At 42.1% G+C, this 18,734-nt stretch overlaps 1 protein-coding gene across 1 annotated transcript in view; it reads right to left on the bottom strand.

The window, feature by feature from the left end:
* Nucleotides 1-2,029: 2,029 nt before the first annotated feature.
* LOC126204254 (nematocyst expressed protein 3-like) overlaps nucleotides 2,030-18,734 on the bottom strand; it is a 39,685-nt gene continuing 22,980 nt past the window's right edge. The window contains exons 2-4 of the mRNA XM_049938645.1: nucleotides 17,627-17,783; nucleotides 7,241-7,401; nucleotides 2,030-2,284 (exon numbers count right to left, since the gene is read on the bottom strand). Coding sequence (XP_049794602.1) covers nucleotides 2,030-2,284; nucleotides 7,241-7,401; nucleotides 17,627-17,783 — 573 coding nt within the window. The remainder of the gene's footprint in view (nucleotides 2,285-7,240; nucleotides 7,402-17,626; nucleotides 17,784-18,734) is intronic.

The following is an 18,734-nucleotide window of genomic DNA, read 5'->3' as shown; positions in this document are numbered from 1 at the left end:
CGCGGGCATGGATGTGTGTGATGTCCTTAGGTCAGCTAGGTTTACGTAGTTCTAAGTTCTAGGGGACTGATGACCTCAGATGTTAAGTCCCATAGTGCTCAGAGCCATTTGAACCATTTTTATCCTAAGGACAAACACGCACACCCATGCCCGAGGGAGGACTCGAACCTCCGCCATGACAAGCCGCTTGTTGGGGTGCAAAGGGCTTTCATGAAGTTCATTAAGGCTAGTGTCTGCGCAATAGCAGTGGTTCCGTTTATTCACGTAGCCTGTGAGATGAAAAAACTCCTCATCTGCAGGTTATGCTGAAATCCATTGCCCTTGTCCGTTTATATTTATCACGAATTCCTTACAGAATACTAATCACAACTGGTAATCTTTCTCCTTTATTATAGCACGATCTGCAGCTTGTGCGGATGAAATTTTAAATCACAAGCTAGAATTCGGTGAACAATATCTGGCGATACTCTGCCAGTAATTGCTTTCTTGTCAACTGAACGCCGAGGCGTCCGCACAACTGAAACACTTACAGTTTCGATATTCTGTGGAATACGAACGGTTCTAGTCAACCCTGTGATTTCTTTTTTTCGAGGAGATTCAGTTTCTTCAAAATTTTTCATCCATGTTTCTATCGTGTATTTCGAGGGAATCGAACCATGACGCCCTAAATTGAAAGTACGTTGGAACCCCCTCTCTGCGCTTCCAATTATTGTGTTTGGAAAACAGTTTTACGGCAGAAGCGTGTTGTTGACCATTCTACTGATCCATGATTACTAACTGGCGAGACTGATTACAGTTCAAGATCCCTTTTCTACAGTGCTGACAACTACTCATGGCTACCAACACGGTTTTCGAAAATTCCGGTTTTTTTATCAACCTGCATAAAGTTCCGGTTTCAATAATTTTACCCAAATTCATTTCAAAATATATTTCTCAGTTCTTCATTTTGTATCTACTGTGATATCTTTTCCTGTTTCAGCTTATTCTTTAATACAGATCAACAAGTGTCACACATGTTCTGGTTCTGAATAGCTACATACGGCTTCTGATTTGTGCTACTTTTGATTTTGTAATTGCATGTGAATGCTTGCAGTTACTATGAACTGTGGCCAAAATTCACAAAGTTACTCCTTGTCAACTGGGACTGCCTAGCTCATTGTCATATTTTGCTTTTCTTTACTTTTTCATATTAACATTACATGTAATTCCTGTCGATAAATAAATAAGTAAAAGTTAACATTATAAATAATTCTTGTCCATTTTGTGAGAGTTATAACAATGCCACTGTCTAAACGGTAAGTAATTTAATGAACTAGCTGCAACCAGTTTCTTTTATACCTGTTTATTTTTACACGATGCTATTCCAAGATGCCTGACATTTACCCTTCAGATGTTTTCTTTTATTTACGATTTGTGAACATTGTTTCCTTACTAACAATGTTGCAGAACGAAAGTTTTTAAGCCAGCTATCGGAAAACGTCATCAGTAAAGATGTTCACGAGGCGTAAATAAATGTAAACATCTGAAGATGAAGTCAACACAAAACGAATGTACTCTCGAAAATGCGCTTTTTGAGGTATAATTTGCTGGCGTGGAATACCAGGAAAGGGATGCCGTTTATGTCAGTGCATTACCCAATAAGCATTAACCTCACGGACGCTATAGTTTTGACTAGGAGCGCTGATGTCGCGTCACGTGACTAGACGGCTCGCGAGCTTATGTATGAATGCGAACCAGGCCCGCAGGTCACCAGTTTACTCATGTCTTTTCTGGAAATACTAAGTTCACGCGCGCCATGTCACGTAGTAATGTCGAGGATGAAGCGGCCGCATCCAATGTGGAGTTAGTGTACGCTCATATATGACGTAATGTGCCCTCCAAATGACTTCATAGCCGGCAGTCAGAGTATATAAGTACATAACAGCACCCATAGGCATTCATTCCAATTGACAGTGGCCGAAAAGTACTTGAACGAAAACTGGTGGCATTTTAACAGTTTCACGCGGACAGAAGACCGAAAACATTTTGTTCAGCTAAGTCGGCCAGGATCCACATGTCGCAGATTATCGGTGACTGGTGGCGTATGTGGCAGCAGTACCTGATAGGATGTGACGCCTGGTGCTGCGGCAGGCGCTGGTACGGCGTGTCCGCGGTAGGCAGCTGCGGGCTGAGCTTCAAAGATGGGGGCCGGGCCGCGGGGGCGGGCCTGGGGGCGGGGGGCGGCTGCGGCGCTGCGGAAGACGGCGGGGGCAGCCACCGCCGCCAGCGACGCCTGCTGAGGCGCCTGCAACACCACAACACCAGTCACAACCTCACATGTCTACCATAGGGCGTGAGGGGCATTTGGTTCTCCCGAAATCTGGGATACAGACTTTTTTCTCGCTACAAAATTCTCTCGTTTTCTAGAAATTATTCTCAGTAACTCAACTAAGTCGCATTTAGCCTGGATTAGCAATCGCCGTATAAATTCGATTTGTCTGATTGGCCAACAATTACATTGCCCCACACTGACCCACATTCAAGATGGATTTGGACCTTCACAGATCAGTCGCGAAACGGAGTCTCCCAGTCTATTCTCCATAGCTGCATCGTGCTGCTACATAGCACGTTTGGCTGTAATTGTACCAGGTTAACATCTGACTGAGCTAAATAGGTATTCATTGTGCAAAAAAAGTAATTAGAATTATATGTGGAACTCACACACGTATGCCGAGAATTCTTCCGGGTTGTATGGCCGTGGTCCATGGGACTCTTCTATCCCTGACGTTTCTTTCACTGCTACGTTGGACATCTTCGGTGGTGCTCCTGGTTGTGCTGAGTCTTGCCGACAGAAAACCAGGAGCACTGCTGAAGATGTCCAACGTAGCTTTGGACGAAACGTCAGGGATAGAAGAGTTCGATGGACCACGGCCATACAACCTGGAAGAATTCTCGGCAGCTGAAACATCCGGTCGTGAAAACCTACATTGTATGATCACACACGTATATCTTACAAGAATGTCTTGACACAACTAAGAATATTAACAGCAGCCTCACAGTACATTTATTCACTTGCGAAAGTTGTTTTCAATTTGAGAATAGTATGGACATTCACCAATACAATACTACAAGGAAAAGTGATCTGAGCACAGAAAGAACTGCAATACTCAGCTATAATCTAAAGATGAAATGATCATAACGCATTGATGGCCGGCAGTCCCCACCGAGTTTCCAGTCTTTCCGGTTGACGCAACATTGGGCGATTTGCGTGTCGACGATGATGAAATGATGATGAGGGCAACACAACAGCCAGTCCCCAAGTGGAGAAAATCCCGACGCGGCCGGGAATCGAACCCGGGGCCACTGCTGGACAGTCAGATGTGCTGGCCAAGGAGCCAAGGAAGCGGTGTAATTAGCTGTGAAACTTATTGATAATCTGCTCATTTCACATCATGACGTTTATCGTATCATATACGGCACTGGAACTGCCTAACCAAATTCCCACATATCCATATCTCCCTCCTGCCACTCGACTTGATGATGACACTACTTTACCTTTACATCCATTAAAATGATGATAAGTGAATGTTTGAAAGCAAAGTGCGGTATCGATTTACGTCCATTAACATGATGATAAGTGAAGGATTGTAAGCGAACTGTGGTATCTCTTTACATCCGTTAACATGACGATAAGTGAAGGATAATAGGGAAACTGTGGCATGGATGCCATCAAACTGACAAACCGTTTTTAATTCTTGTTTGTTAAGCGATGTAAAGGACATTTATCTGTAGGGTCTCTTGCCGCTTATTTGTATTGATATTTAACGAAGTTTTCTCTGTGCTTTTGATATTTTTCTAAGTCCTATTTTCAGAGACGTTATCCTTTACCAATGGAAATATCTCTGTGTATGTTTTCTTCATTTACTTACTAATTTGTAGGATTCCTTACATTTAATCATCTGAGGAAGTAACTTCAGATTATTACCTCAAGAAAGTATTTTTCAAAATGTAATTAGCTCTTACTAATTTCCTTATCTGTAATGTATCGAAGTACTCTACCTTTAAATCGTGTTCCAGGTACCATCCAGATGCGAATACATCGAGAATCACTCTCCAAACTAAATTGAGACTCACCTGTAAAAATAACATCGGCCCACTGTTCGACCGGCCAGGTGACCTGTTGGTGACTCCAATCTAGACGTTCTCATCGCGACAGGGGTAGACATACAGCGTGTCACCGACACTAAGGGCCACTCTGCCGAAGCCTTCTACACACCTTTTGACTCGATACAATAGTCCAGTGCGTGCTGCGGACTCACATGCCAGTTTCCGTGTAGTATTAAGGAGGCTATGTGCCCTTACAGCCAAGTGAAGGTTCTCTCTTCTGAAGTCACACATGGTCGGCCCTGCCCTGGGCCTCGGAATACAATTTAGATCTGTACAAACTGTCGCAACATCCGAGAAACAACGATTCACATAATCTGGCCAAATCAGTTTGCGGCTGTCCTGCTTCCTTTCTATGGCCTTCCACCGTGGAGAGTGAGGTAGGCATCTTGTCTGTGACATACTGCCATGTACACAACTATTATGGATTTGGGATTACCTCTTCTCATAGTGGCTCTGACGTCGCCGTTGACGTGGTTTTCCGTTGACCGGAATGCCATCTTCCGTGCAGAACCCTACCATGCGAACATCTAGTTGACAATTAGTATCATTATATCGTGGATTAGATACAAGACGGGGAATAGCGGTCCGTTGCTTTAATTTTGAGCGCCTGTGTATGTTGCAAATAGAGCTACTAACAAAGAAGTAATAAATTTAAACGTCTTGCACAATGTGGCAGTTTTTCACGCATCTCAGTGTTTATGATGTCATACCTCCCGAACTACGTGTGACACAAGATGTAATTTTGTGGGTGCATTTAGAGGCACATGTGAATACTCCCTGCGACAGTTATTGCTAATGGGGTTAATAGCACAGAAGTAAGAAATTTAAACGTGACCCATGAAGTGGCAGTTTTACACGCATCTCATTATTTGTGACGTCATATCTCCTGAACTGTGAGACACAGATGACTCTTATCGCACCATAAATATTACCTGACAATGAGGGATATGTGTGTCATGTATAGTTGAAATCAGTCCAGTGATTCACGACGAGATCTCAACACTGACACACACATACAAACGTAATATCAGCCAGTATATTATGACAACCGATCTGCTATTGGTATGAACCTGTCCAGGCTATAGCATCGTCACCTGACGAGAAATGACTGCTGGTTAGACACATGCACGGTGCATGTAGTATAAGTGGGCGAGATGTCTGTTGTTTGTGTGTAGAATGGGGAAGGCACGCAATCTATATGAGTTTGACTGAGGACAGATTGTGATGTCCCGGAGATTCTGCACGAGGATTTAGGAAACTGCACGACTTGCCGGGTGTTTGAGAAGTACTGTAGTGAGTGTCTTCAACATGTGGTGAAACCACGTCCAGACGTCTTTGGGTTAGGCAGCCGCCCCTCATTGCAGATGTCGGACATCGTATTCTGAATCGACTGGTAAAACAGGACAGGTGGCGAACTGTGATGGGGAAAGCCTCGTCAGAGATCCACCGTATGAGCGTCTAGGAAAGTGATTCCAGTGGTGGTTTCCCGTTGCCTTCCACTGGTGATCATGAAATGATAATGAGGACAACACAACACCCAGTCCCTCAGCGGAGAAAATCTACGACCCTTCCGGCTGGTTATATGTTGTTGTTGTTGTGGTCTTCAGTCCTGAGATTGGTTTGATGCAGCTCTCCATGCTACTCTATCCTGTCCAAGCTTCTTCATCTCCCAGTACCTACTGCAGCTTACATCCTTTTGAATCTGCTTTATTCATATCTTGATCTGCCTCTACGATTTTTACCCTCCACGCTGCCCTCCAGTACTAAATTGGTGATCCCTTGATGCCTCAGAACATATCCTACCAACCGATCCCTTCTTCTAGTCAAGTAGTGCCACAAACTCCTCCGCAACTATTCAATACCTCCTCATTAGTTATGTGATCTGCCCATCTAATCTTCAGCATTCTTCTCTAGCACCACATTTCGAAAGCTTCTATTCTCTTCTTGTCCAAACTATTTATCGTCTACGTTTCACTTCCATACATGGCTACGCTCCATACAAATACTTTCAGAAACGACGCCCTCTCACTTAAATCAATACTCGATGTTAACAAATTTCTCTTATTCAGAAACGCTTTCCTTGCCACTGCCAGTGTACATTTTATATCCTCTCTACTTCGACCATCATCAGTTATTTTGCTCCACAAATAGCAAAACGCAAAACTCCTTTACTACTTTAAGTGCCTCATTTTCTAATCCAATTCCCGCAGCATCACCAGACTACATTCCATTATCCTCGTTGCTTTTGTTGATGTTCATCTTATACCATCCTTTCAAGACACTGTCCATTCCGTTCAACTGCTCTTCCAAGTCCTTTACTGTCTCTGACAGAATTACAATGTCATCGGCGAACCTCAAAGTTTTTATTTCTTCTCCATAGATTTTAATGCCTACTCCTAAGATTTCTTTTGTTTCCTTTACTGCTTGCTCATTATACAGATTGAATAGCATCGGAGAACGGCTACAGCCCTGTCTCACTCCCTTCCCAACCATTGACTCCCTTTCATGTCCCTCGACTCTTATAACTGCCATCCGGTTTCTGTACAAATTGTAAATAGCCTTTCGCTCCCTGTATTTTACCCCTGCCACCTTTAGAATTTGAAAGAGAGTATTCCAGTCAACATTGTCAAAACCTTTCTCTAAGTCCACAAATGCTAGAAATGTAGGTTTGCCTTTCCTTAATGTAGCTTCTAAGATAAGTCGTAGGGTCAGTATTGCCTCACGTGTTCCAACATTTCTACGGAATCCAAACTGATCTTCCCCGAGGTCGGCTTGTACCAGTTTTTCTATTCGTCTGTGTAGAATTCGCGTTAGTATTTTGCAGCTTTGACTTATTAAACTGATAGTTCGGTAATTTTCACATCTGTCAACCTGCTTTCTTTGGGATTGGAATTATTATATTCTTCTTGAAGTCTGGGGGAATTTCACCTGTCTCATACATCTTACTCACCAGATGGTAGAGTTTTGTCAGGACTGGCTCTCCCAAGGCCGTCAGTAACTCTAATGGAATGTTGTCTACTCACGGGCCCTTGTTTCTGGTAATATATAAACAATATGTTGCTGTACCATTGACCAAGTTATTGCAGTGACTTACCACAGCCTGAGGGACAGGATAGTAGTGTACGGCTACCGGAGCAGCGGCGTAGGCGACAGGCAGCGGTCTAGGAGCTGGCGCATGGGCCACTGGTCGTCGCACAGGGGCGGGCGCCGCAGGGGGCGGGAACACTGAGGAACCCAGGTCAGCCACACCTGAAACTGTGTGACGCACACGCAGCAATAGCATTGTGGAAGCTGACACATCTTGCAAGACTGCAGTTTGGTCAAGCTCTGTGACAACTCGATGCAGAAAGTCTGTTACTACCACTGTTATCCCTTTCTTTGGTTCTAATTGCAGGGTACTTATCAATGTTTGTAAGTTTAACATACAGTTAAGAAAATTCATATTCATTGTTTACCTTTCCCCCCTGTAGTGTCCTGCGGTCGGCAGGAACGAACTAACAGTCAGTTTGAACACACTTTATTATAAATAAGAAAAACGCCTTCTTGGCATCCACTAAGTGTAAAACACAAGAACAAACAGAAAAACCACACAACTCATGTGGTGGCGAACCAGATAAGGAAACAAGACAAAGAAAGAAATACTGACCAGAATCTTCTCTACAAAATGCAAAATACAATGTGCTACTGCAATGCTACGGCGCGTGAATACAACGCTAGGGCCGGCTTAAGTACTGGCAGGAGCTTATCCTAGCGGTTGGTAAAAACAGCCGGTCTAACAGTCTAGGCGTGCTTATAAAGCCCGGTCGACGGAGTGCTACATGAGTCATATGAGTTCCGATTGATGGAACACTGTCACATGTTTTCTAGCGAAGTAGTTCCGTGTTTATTTGGGAAGTCTGTTATTGTTTCTGTCCGCTGGCAATGCTTCTCTCCGCTCTCCTGAAAGAGGTTCGGCAACCCATCTTGCGTCTCCGTTCTGCGGGCCCTCTAATAATAAGCGGCCGCTACGACACTCCGTCTCCAACATTTCAAGATTGCAGCTGCAAAGAAAGAAGTTCTCTAAAATCCCACCATGCCTTCGGACTTATTTGATATTTTGTTCTTGATAGTTCAAAGAATTCAGAACTAATTGGAGTAATCAGTAATGTAAAATTTTGAGTTCATTATGAAATGATTTTTAAAAATTAATGTTTAAGTTTACACAAACTATCCGATGTCATTATAGGAAATTAGGCGCGTGGTCTAGAAGCTGAAAGAAGCACTACATTAACGTAAAGCAACTACATAAATAGGACGAGCAAAAAATCTATATGACAGGATAAAGATGGATCTGCCATTTGTGGTGCATTGAGTTTCTGCAGAATTAGTATCTGATGCGCATAGACTATGAATACCTTTGGAGTGACCATACAGATGTACAGAAGAGGATTTTTATCGCGAACACACGTAAAAATGACTCCAAACGTCATGTGATTATAGGGTGGTTTAGGTTTACCGATTGGCGCTGTAAGTTTTTCAATTTTATAACATTTCTCGTAATACAGACATAGGCCCTGAGGATTATGCACATACGCCTCATCAGCTTTATACAAATTTGCATTTAGAATATCGAATGAACTTTGCTTAACGCTCTAATGAAGAAAAGGCAGGGACAACTGGCTTCTTTCCTACAAGTACCGCAGCGTAGGTACCACTTTTTTGTTACAGAAAATTAAGGGATAACTATTGCTAAATCTTCTGTATGGTTGTGTCCACGAAACTTTTACTTTACTAACGTTTCGTCCAGAGCTGAGCTGGACATTGTCAAACGTGATCCTGTTTTCGCTGAGTCTTACCAACTGACGGGTCGGACGTCAGAAAGAAATATAAATATTGTGAAATATGGGGTGAGGTGGAACTTTGCAAATGTTCGGTAGACACAATCCTTCCCAGAGATAAAACTGAACTACCATCTTTTCGATTGAAAAGCCACTAAGGATATATCACCAAGTTTCAAGGATTCTTCTTTTTTGTTAAAATTATACTCATGTTTATATATCTCTCGGCTTCTCCATACGGACATGGATAGTACTTTGTGAATGTATATATTTTGAATGCGGAAAGCCAAATTCATGATTTCCTGACTCAAGAAATGTTCTGCTACAGTTGGCCCTGCTATTTTCCCTAGTTGACGAAGACCTTTTGTTCCATCAGCCGTCCATTTAAACATCTCTAAGTAGTTGTAATATCGTACGTGTATAGAATGTCATGCGCTGATGACCTAACTGTTTAGCACCCTACACCATAAATCATCATCATGGCATTTCATGTATCTTACATGGGGACACATGAGGGCGTTTATTCTTTACAGATAAGAACGTTTGACAAACCAGTCTAATACTATGTTTGTGTAAAACATTCCCGAGATGATCATTTTTAGTAAAAGGGAGAGAAACTAAGTGCTTCCATCGTAGTGTTTAAATCTTGTCTTTTGTGCTATTGTTACTTGGTTGTAAGACTATCACTTGTTTCCAGCAGTAATTTATTTATCGGAACACTATGTTGGTCTTTTAATGCCAGGGCAGTAGAAGCAAGTGAAAAAACGTCGTACAGGTGGCATAATAAATAAACTAATATTCTGAGAAAGTAATCTACTTCATTTCAAAATGTGGGTGAGAAACCTATATCGATGGCTGACGCTATTTCTCCCAGATGTTTTGGTCTGGTCTTCCTCTGACGCCTATTGTTAGTGCTATCAATCCTCCCGCGTATCATATAAAGAGACATCAAGGGACTTGTTTATAACCACATATTGAGAAAACTGACTCATGGCTAAGAGACTCACGTAGTTTCACTGAAATTTTGAAGAGCTGACTTTGGCTCCTGAAGATATTTTTGTATACTTCGACAACCTGTCTTTAAAGATTATAATTCCAGTTAACGAAGTTATGATTTTATAGCAGGTGTTTCCTCCTGGGATTTGACTGTTCTTTGTAGACATTGCTTTACTTTTAGGCAGTTCCAAAAGGACAAGGTTTAGAGACAGTTATGGAAAATGTTGGTTTCTGCCCCTTTCATTAAAAAAATAACTGGCCACATCGGAGAAGTTTTCCAGAAACATAACTCGAGACCATATTTTACACCAACAAAGAAAATATGTCAAATGCTTTGATATATAAAGGTTAAATGTCCACAATTGTCGGAATGCAGGGTATAAGAAATTACGAGTACGTTTGGCGAGAACTAGTTCTTCGTTGGAGCTACGAAACAGGCGTGATTTTCTCCATCTGGAGAAAATAGAAAAATCTACTACAGCAGAACATTTCTTTAGTCAGGGAATCATGAAGTACACTCCTGAAACAAAGATTTTATCTACTGTGACGAACTGCTATCGAAGGCTATATAGAAAATCCATCGGAATTTACTAAAATGGTTATAATTTTAACAGAAACGAACGATCCATGAAATTTAGTGATATATCGACAATAGCTATACAGAACCGATAATCAACTTTTTGGCAGGCAACTAGTCAATAGCTAAGTTTTTCCTCTAGGAAGGATTATCTCTCTCCATCATGTGTAAATCTCTGGCAGGCCTACGTAGATCTCTGACGTCCCACCCGTCGGTTGGCAAGACTCAGCGGATCCAGAATCACATCTGACAATGTCCAGCTCTGCTCTCGACGAAACGTTAGGAACGGAGAAGTTCCATGGACGATGGCCACACATCAAGAAAGTTTTGTCAGCAGCAATGACATCTGGTCATGAAAGGCTTCATTCTATGAAAAAAAGGGATAGCCACTGATGTTTTTATTCATTTATTATTTGTTTACTTTTTACTGGTCACGGCCTATGTTTTATAAATTATGAAGCGGCGGCATCGCGGAGCGGCTTCATCCTATGAGAAAGAGCACAGAAAAAGTATTGAATCTGGGACTATGTGTACAAATAATTAGCGTTTTGTCACACGTTGACTGATTTCTAGAGGCGATATAATTCCGATTTTGCTTGCAGGATATTTAATATTCATTCTTTTTATGAAAAGGAAGTTACTAACTGCACTCATTGCCCATGACATCGGTCCTGGTACTCCAGCTTCGTATTGTGACTACTTGAAAACAAGCACAATGATTTGGAGATAGGTACAGTCTGGAATTAATGACACAGACAGTCAACATAAATCTTATCGGTAGGAGGAAGCTAGTCGCAGTGCGAATATATTCGGCGGATTGATAGGCAGCGCATTCCCACGCTATCTACTTATGTAATACTTGATACATACAGGGGATGGAGAGAAAAACACCAAAAACACAGCACATTAATATGCCTAATGCGGTGTAGAAAACCCGATGTCACACGAAACAGCTTCCAGTCGTCTCGGAATGGATAAATATAGGTTCGCATGCTGTTCAAGGGTATCTTATAGCATTCCCCTGCACTATAGTTGCAAGAACAGTTAACGTTGATGGATGTGGGCAGCGCCACGCACATTTCTCTCAAGAGTAGACCATAAAGGCTCCCTAACATTAAGATCTGGTCACTGGTGACCCGGGAAGATGCTACAGTTCATCCTTGTGCTCACAAAATCAGTTGAGAACGATGCGAGCTCTGTGAACAGGGGTGCAAGTACAATATTCAGCTCTGCATTGACTTTTGCAGCTACCATTCCCTTATTTTTCATCACAACCCTGTTCAGTGACCGTCTGTCACAAATATTCTACACACATCTTCGTTCGCATTGTGACATAGCTTATGACGTTTCTCTGCCTTCCCTGTATGTAGCATAAATCTTCGATACGGTGCCTCCGGAAACACCAGAAACTTAGACTACCTTGGTTACGGAAGCATAGACCATACGAGCACTAACAATTTGCCTACATTCGAATTCGCTTAGATCCGTAACTCGGAACTACAGAGAGCAGTGTTCTGATCTCGACAGACACTTTTAACGCATTGGGGATACAGCAAAGGTGCCGTTTGCGGTCAGATACAACAGCGCAACCTGCACACTTCGTTAGCATCTGCATTTACAGGGTGTTTCAAAAATGACCGGTATATTTGAAACGGCAATAAAAACTAAACGAGCAGCGATAGAAATACACCGTTTGTTGCAATATGCATGGGACAACAGTACATTTTCAGGCGGACAAACTTTCGAAATTACAGTAGTTACAATTTTCAACAACAGATGGCGCTTCAAGTGATGTGAAAGATATAGAAGACAACGCAGTCTGTGGGTGCGCCATACTGTACGTCGTCTTTCTGCTGTAAGCGTGTGCTGTTCACAACGTGCAGGTGTGCTGTAGACAACATGGTTTATTCCTTAGAACAGAGGATTTTTCTGGTGTTGGAATTCCACCGCCTAGAACACAGTGTTGTTGCAACAAGACGAAGTTTTCAACGGAGGTTTAATGTAACCAAAGGACCGAAAAGCGATACAATAAAGGATCTGTTTGAAAAATTTCAACGGACTGGGAACGTGACGGATGAACGTGCTGGAAAGGTAGGGCGACTGCGTACGGCAACCACAGAGGGCAACGCGCAGCTAGTGCAGCAGGTGATCCAACAGCGGCCTCGGGTTTCCGTTCGCCGTGTTGCAGCTGCGGTCCAAATGACGCCAACGTCCACGTATCGTCTCATGCGCCAGGGTTTACACCTCTATCCATACAAAATTCAAACGCGGCAACCCCTCAGCGCCGCTACCATTGCTGCACGAGAGACATTCGCTAACGATATAGTGCACAGGATTGATGACGGCGATATGCATGTGGGCAGCATTTGGTTTACTGACACAGCTTATTTTTACCTGGACGGCTTCGTCAATAAACAGAACTGGCGCATATGGGGAACCGAAAAGCCCCATGTTGCAGTCCCATCGTCCCTGCATCCTCAAAAAGTACTCGTCTGGGCCGCCATTTCTTCCAAACGAATCATTGGCCCATTTTTCAGATCCGAAACGATTACTGCATCACGCTATCTGGACATTCTTCGTGAATTTGTGGCGGTACAAACTGCCTTAGACGACACTGCGAACACCTCGTGGTTTATGCAAGATGGTGCCCGGCCACATCGCACGGCCGACGTCTTTAATTTCCTGAATGAATATTTCGATGATCGTGTGATTGCTTTGGGCTATCCGAAACATACAGGAGGCGGCGTGGATTGGCCTCCCTATTCGCCAGACATGAACCCCTGTGACTTCTTTCTGTGGGGACACTTGAAAGACCAGGTGTACCGCCAGAATCCAGAAACAATTGAACAGCTGAAGCTGTACATCTCATCTGCATGTGAAGCCATTCCGCAAGACACGTTGTCAAAGGTTTCGGGTAATTTCATTCAGAGACTACGCCATATTATTGCTACGCATGGTGGATATGTGGAAAATATCGTACTATAGAGTTTCCCAGACCGCAGCGCCATCTGTTGTTGAAAATTGTAACTACTGTAATTTCGAAAGTTTGTCTTCCTGAAAATGTACTGTTGTCCCAAGCATATTGCAACAAACGGTGTATTTCTATCGCTGCTCGTTTAGTTTTTATTGCCGTTTCAAATATACCGGTCATTTTTGAAACACCCTGTATGTTCAACCATGCATTTCTCGAAGCGTTGTCTCACTTCTGTCTAGTGCCTGTCAGCTAGTTCTCCGGTATTGACTCGTTAGTAACCCATGTCTTAATAGCTGCAACAAGTAAAGCTGCTCTGTAAATCGATCTTCCGGTGCTAACTTATTGAAGCTGCTTTCCTCTTTTAAGTATTACGGTGTGTTTCCCAAGCAGCAATAATTATTCAACAGTGCTGTCGATCTATATGAATAAAAATTTAATTGTTCGTTTGTTGGATATATAAGTTTATATATAAGTATGTATAAATTTTTGACAATTTTTGTAACAGCGGTTCCCAGTTATTATATTTATTTAAAAATCTATATGTTAAATATATTTAAAAAAGGTACTTAAAACATACGCGTATTACAGTGCACGTTGTGTAAAAATTTCAAAGCATTCGGTCAAAATATTTCGGAGATCAGCGAGTAGAAACATATACAGTTACTATATAGGTGCAAACGTAGATTTTCGTTTCTTCAAAATCTCAAATTTCTGAAAGCTCTTCACGAATTGCTTTGAAATTTTGACGTGACCTTACATTCGAATTCTCATATGTTTTTGTATAGCTAGTTGAACGACATGTAATAAAAAAGAAAACTTTACAAAAATAAAAGCGTCGATTCGTTCAAAATCGTTAATATTCGAAAGTTCTTGACTGACTGCTTTAAAATTTCGCCACAACGTTGAATTATATTACGGGTTTGTTTTTAGGTACCTAATTCATTAAAACAGACACACACACAAACACACACACACACACACACACACACACATGTCAAAGAATCTCAAAATGTACCTTTACACGTTACTGCAATCGACGTTAATGCACATATAAATTACATACTTCCAGGAGATGAACAGAGAGGGGGAGGACAAGATGAACACAGAAAATGAGGAGGAGGTGCTGGACTGAGGGACACAGCACTCTGCAACAACACGCTGTTTACCGCTCTGAGAGAACTGACCAAGGACACAGAACAGAAAGCACACACACGCAAGAGAACCACCTCCCCATCACACACAGAAACATAAATAATGAACAGAAGTCGTCGCAATTCGCGCTACAGTTTTTCATAGTCTTTCTCGCCACATGCGATACGCCTCTCGCGACACACGTGAAGATGGCGTAATATTCTGGATCAGAAACTAAGTGCAAAAGTTTTGTTTTTCTGTGTATAAAAGCAGTCACATACCATCCAACGAACGTGAGTACACAAATAGCTAAGCAACAGCTCAGTACACACCAAATAACCGGTTTCCACAACACTACCACAACCCCAAGTATATACTGCTGACATACGAAGTTCACCTTTTAGTATTTGTTTACGAACAGCCACTCACATGGTTGCAGATGACATGATGTTCGCTAAGTAAAAAGACGACAACAGAAAAAACGCAGCACAGGAATTATGTCGCAAACAGCGCCAATAATTGTTTAAAACATGCTCAAACATACAATAAATAATGTAGTATGAAAGTATCAATAGAAAACTATATTTCAAAAGACGATTTATAAATATGTAATAATGTTTTACTGTGTTTACACAACCATGCCATTTTCTGCATATTTTAGATTAAAAACTCCACTGATGATGGTGATATTTGTCGCCGAAACTAGTTTGAGATATGTTGTTGTTGTTGTTGTGGTCTTCAGTCCTGAGACTGGTTTGATGCAGCTCTCCATGCTACTCTATCCTGTGCAAGTTTCTTCATCTCCTAGTACCTACTGCAACCTACATCCTTCTGAATCTGCTTAGTGTATTCATCTCTTGGTCTCCCTCTACGATTTTTACCCTCCACACTGCCCTCCAATGTTAAATTTGTGATCCCTTGATGCCTCAAAACATGTCCTACCAACCGATCCCTTCTTCTAGTCAAGTTGTGCCACAAACTTCTCTTCTCCCCAATCCTATTCAATACCTCCTCATTAGTTACGTGATCTACCCACCTTATCTTCAGCATTCTTCTGTAGCACCACATTTCAAAAGCTTCTATTCTCTTCTTGTCCAAACTGGTTATCGTCCATGTTTCACTTCCATACATGGCTACACTCCACACAAATACTTTCAGAAACGACTTCCTGACACTTAAATCTATACTCGATGTTAACAAATTTCTCTTCTTCAGAAACGATTTCCTTGCCATTGCCAGTCTACATTTTATATCCTCTCTACTTCGACCATCATCAGTTATTTTGCTCCCTAAATAGCAAAACTCCTTTACTACTTCAAGTGTCTCATTTCCTAATCTAATCCCCTCAGCATCACCCGATTTAATTTGACTACATTCCAGTATCCTCGTTTTGCTTTTGTTGATGTTCATCTTATATCCTCCTTTCAAGACACTGTCCATTCCGTTCAACTGCTCTTCCAAGTCCTTTGCTGTCTCTGACAGAATTACAATGTTATCGGCGAACCTCAAAGTTTTTACTTCTTCTCCATGAATTTTAATACCTACTCCGAATTTTTCTTTTGTTTCCTTTACTGCTTGCTCAATATTCAGATTGAATAACATCGGGGAGAGGCTACAACCCTGTCTCACTCCTTTCCCAACCACTGCTTCCCTTTCATGCCCCTCGAATCTTATAACTGCCATCTGGTTTCTGTACAAATTGTAAATAGCCTTTCGCTCCCTGTATTTTACCCCTGCCACCTTCAGAATTTGAAAGAGAGTATTCCGGTTAATGTTGTCAAAAGCTTTCTCTAAGTCTACAAATGCTAGAAACGTAGGTTTGCCTTTTCTTAATCTTTCTTCTAAGATAAGTCGTAAGGTTAGTATTGCCTCACGTGTTCCAACATTTCTACGGAATCCAAACTGATCTTCCCCGAGGTCCGCTTCTACCAGTTTTTCCATTCGTCTGTAAAGAATTCGCGTTAGTATTTTGCAGCTGTGACTTATTAAACTGATAGTTCGGTAATTTTCACATCTGTCAACACCTGCTTTCTTTGGGATTGGAATTATTATATTCTTCTTGAAGTCTGTGGGTATTTCGCCTGTCACATACATCTTGCTCACCAGATGGTAGAGTTTTGTCATGACTGGTTCTCCCAAGGCCATCAGTAGTTCTAATGGAATGTTGTCTACTCCCGGGGCCTTGTTTCGACTCAGGTCTTTCAGTGCTCTGTCAAACTCTTCACGCAGTATCTTATCTCCCATTTTATCTTCATCTACATCCTCTTCCATTTCCATAATATTGTCCTCAAGTACATCGCCCTTGTATAAACCCTCTATATACTCATTCCACCTTTCCGCCTTCCCTTCTTTGCTTAGAACTGGTTTGCGATCTGAGCTCTTGATATTCATACAAGTGGTTCTCTTCTCTCCAAAGGTCTCTTTAATTTTCCTGTAGGCAGTATCTATCTTACCCCTAGTGAGACAAGCCTCTACATCCTTACATTTGTCCTCTAGCCATCCCTGCTTAGCCATTTTGCACTTCCTGTCGATTTCATTTTTGAGACGTTTGTATTCCTTTTTGCCTGCTTCATTTACTGCATTTTTATATTTTCTCCTTTCATCAATTAAATTCAATATTTCTTCTGTTACCCAAGGATTTGAGATAATAAATAAATAAACAATAACAAGGTGTTTTCCATCAAGGTGGACTCAGTTTCTGATATTAATGTTTTTCTATGCAAACATGGACTAAATGGAAGAGTTCCAAGATAATATTATTGTGTGCTTTCTCTTCTCTTTCTTTTCCGTTTAAGCAAACTGACCCTCGGCAAGGTGTGGGCCGGTACAATGAGTAATATGTAGATGTGTAATCTTACAGTTTCAGTCTCCGCTCTGAATAGTGTGTTATACACAAGTCAAGTGACATTTTCGGTTTGATGATGATTAGATGTACAGTATTCTGTGTTCGTTCCAAAGCTTTCTTACTCTGTGGACGTGACGTACCTGCCGGCTGTCGCCCTCGGAAGGCGCCCGACGAGTCGAACTGCGCGTCCAGGTCCGGGATGAGCGTCATGCCGCGCTCGCCGCCAAAGTCGCCGAAGGACTCGAAGTTCCCGGCGCCCACAGCGACCGCCAGCAGGGGGAGCAGCACTCCGGCCGCCTGCGCAACGCACCTGCCTCACCCTCCGTCCGCCCACAAGTAGGAAAGCGTAAACTGGCCCGGAAAATACAGCGACGGAAAAAAAATTTCTGCACGAAGAGGGCGTTCTGCGACATAAATTAAAGTTGGCGCGCATATTTCTACACGTTGAAGATAGTTTCCATATTTCGCGCCATTCCCAAAGGAGTGGCTCTAGAAGTGCCACTATGTGGATCCACATACGCTGCGACGGTCGTAATCGTTAGTTGCCTTTGAAATTGGACATGGTGAGTTGGTGTTACTAAACAATACCTTTAAGGCACCGTTAACAACACCTCATTGAGTTTAAAAGGTATGTACTAAGGTCTGATCAGGGTAGACCCAGAAAATAAAGCCGATAGTTGCCAACCCCAAGGTGGAATGAGTATAATATCTTTGAGTAGGAGGATCTTTGATGGTTAAGAGAACCGGGCGCGCGCAGTAAAAAACTCCGTCGTCGGAGCTAGATGCCCGGAGGAAGCAGACGTGTGCTGACAGCTTCAAGGTAGCATTCGCGCTACACATTTTTCAGGTTATACACTGAGCAAACTTTAGCACGTTAATGGGAGAAGCTATGAAATGATTTCAAAGTGGTTTTTGTTAGATAGTGTTCAGAGTTAGGATTTTTATGTCCAAGTTTTGATGCAGTAAGCGTTTTGTAAATTATTTTTTATAGGAGTGATTCGTGCTGCAAAAATATTGGAAATGGTAGTTTTCGTATACGACTTAAATTTTTAACAACGTATATATTGAGATCAACATTCTGTTTAAATCTAACAGCCTGAATCATAATCCACATCCTTCGCTTGTACTGAATATGAAAATGAGTAGGAAAGTAAAGTTACCCACCAAATGAAAGAACGTAAAGAAAATGAGGCCTTTATGCTATATATATGTGCAGTTCATGGTTCGAAATCGATTTTGGTATAACTA

This window comes from Schistocerca nitens, chromosome 9 (genome assembly GCF_023898315.1).
Source record: "Schistocerca nitens isolate TAMUIC-IGC-003100 chromosome 9, iqSchNite1.1, whole genome shotgun sequence".
Taxonomy (NCBI): domain Eukaryota; kingdom Metazoa; phylum Arthropoda; class Insecta; order Orthoptera; family Acrididae; genus Schistocerca; species Schistocerca nitens.
The sequence above is the reverse complement of the archived record's forward strand: the minus strand, read 5'-3'. Positions and strand labels throughout refer to the sequence as shown.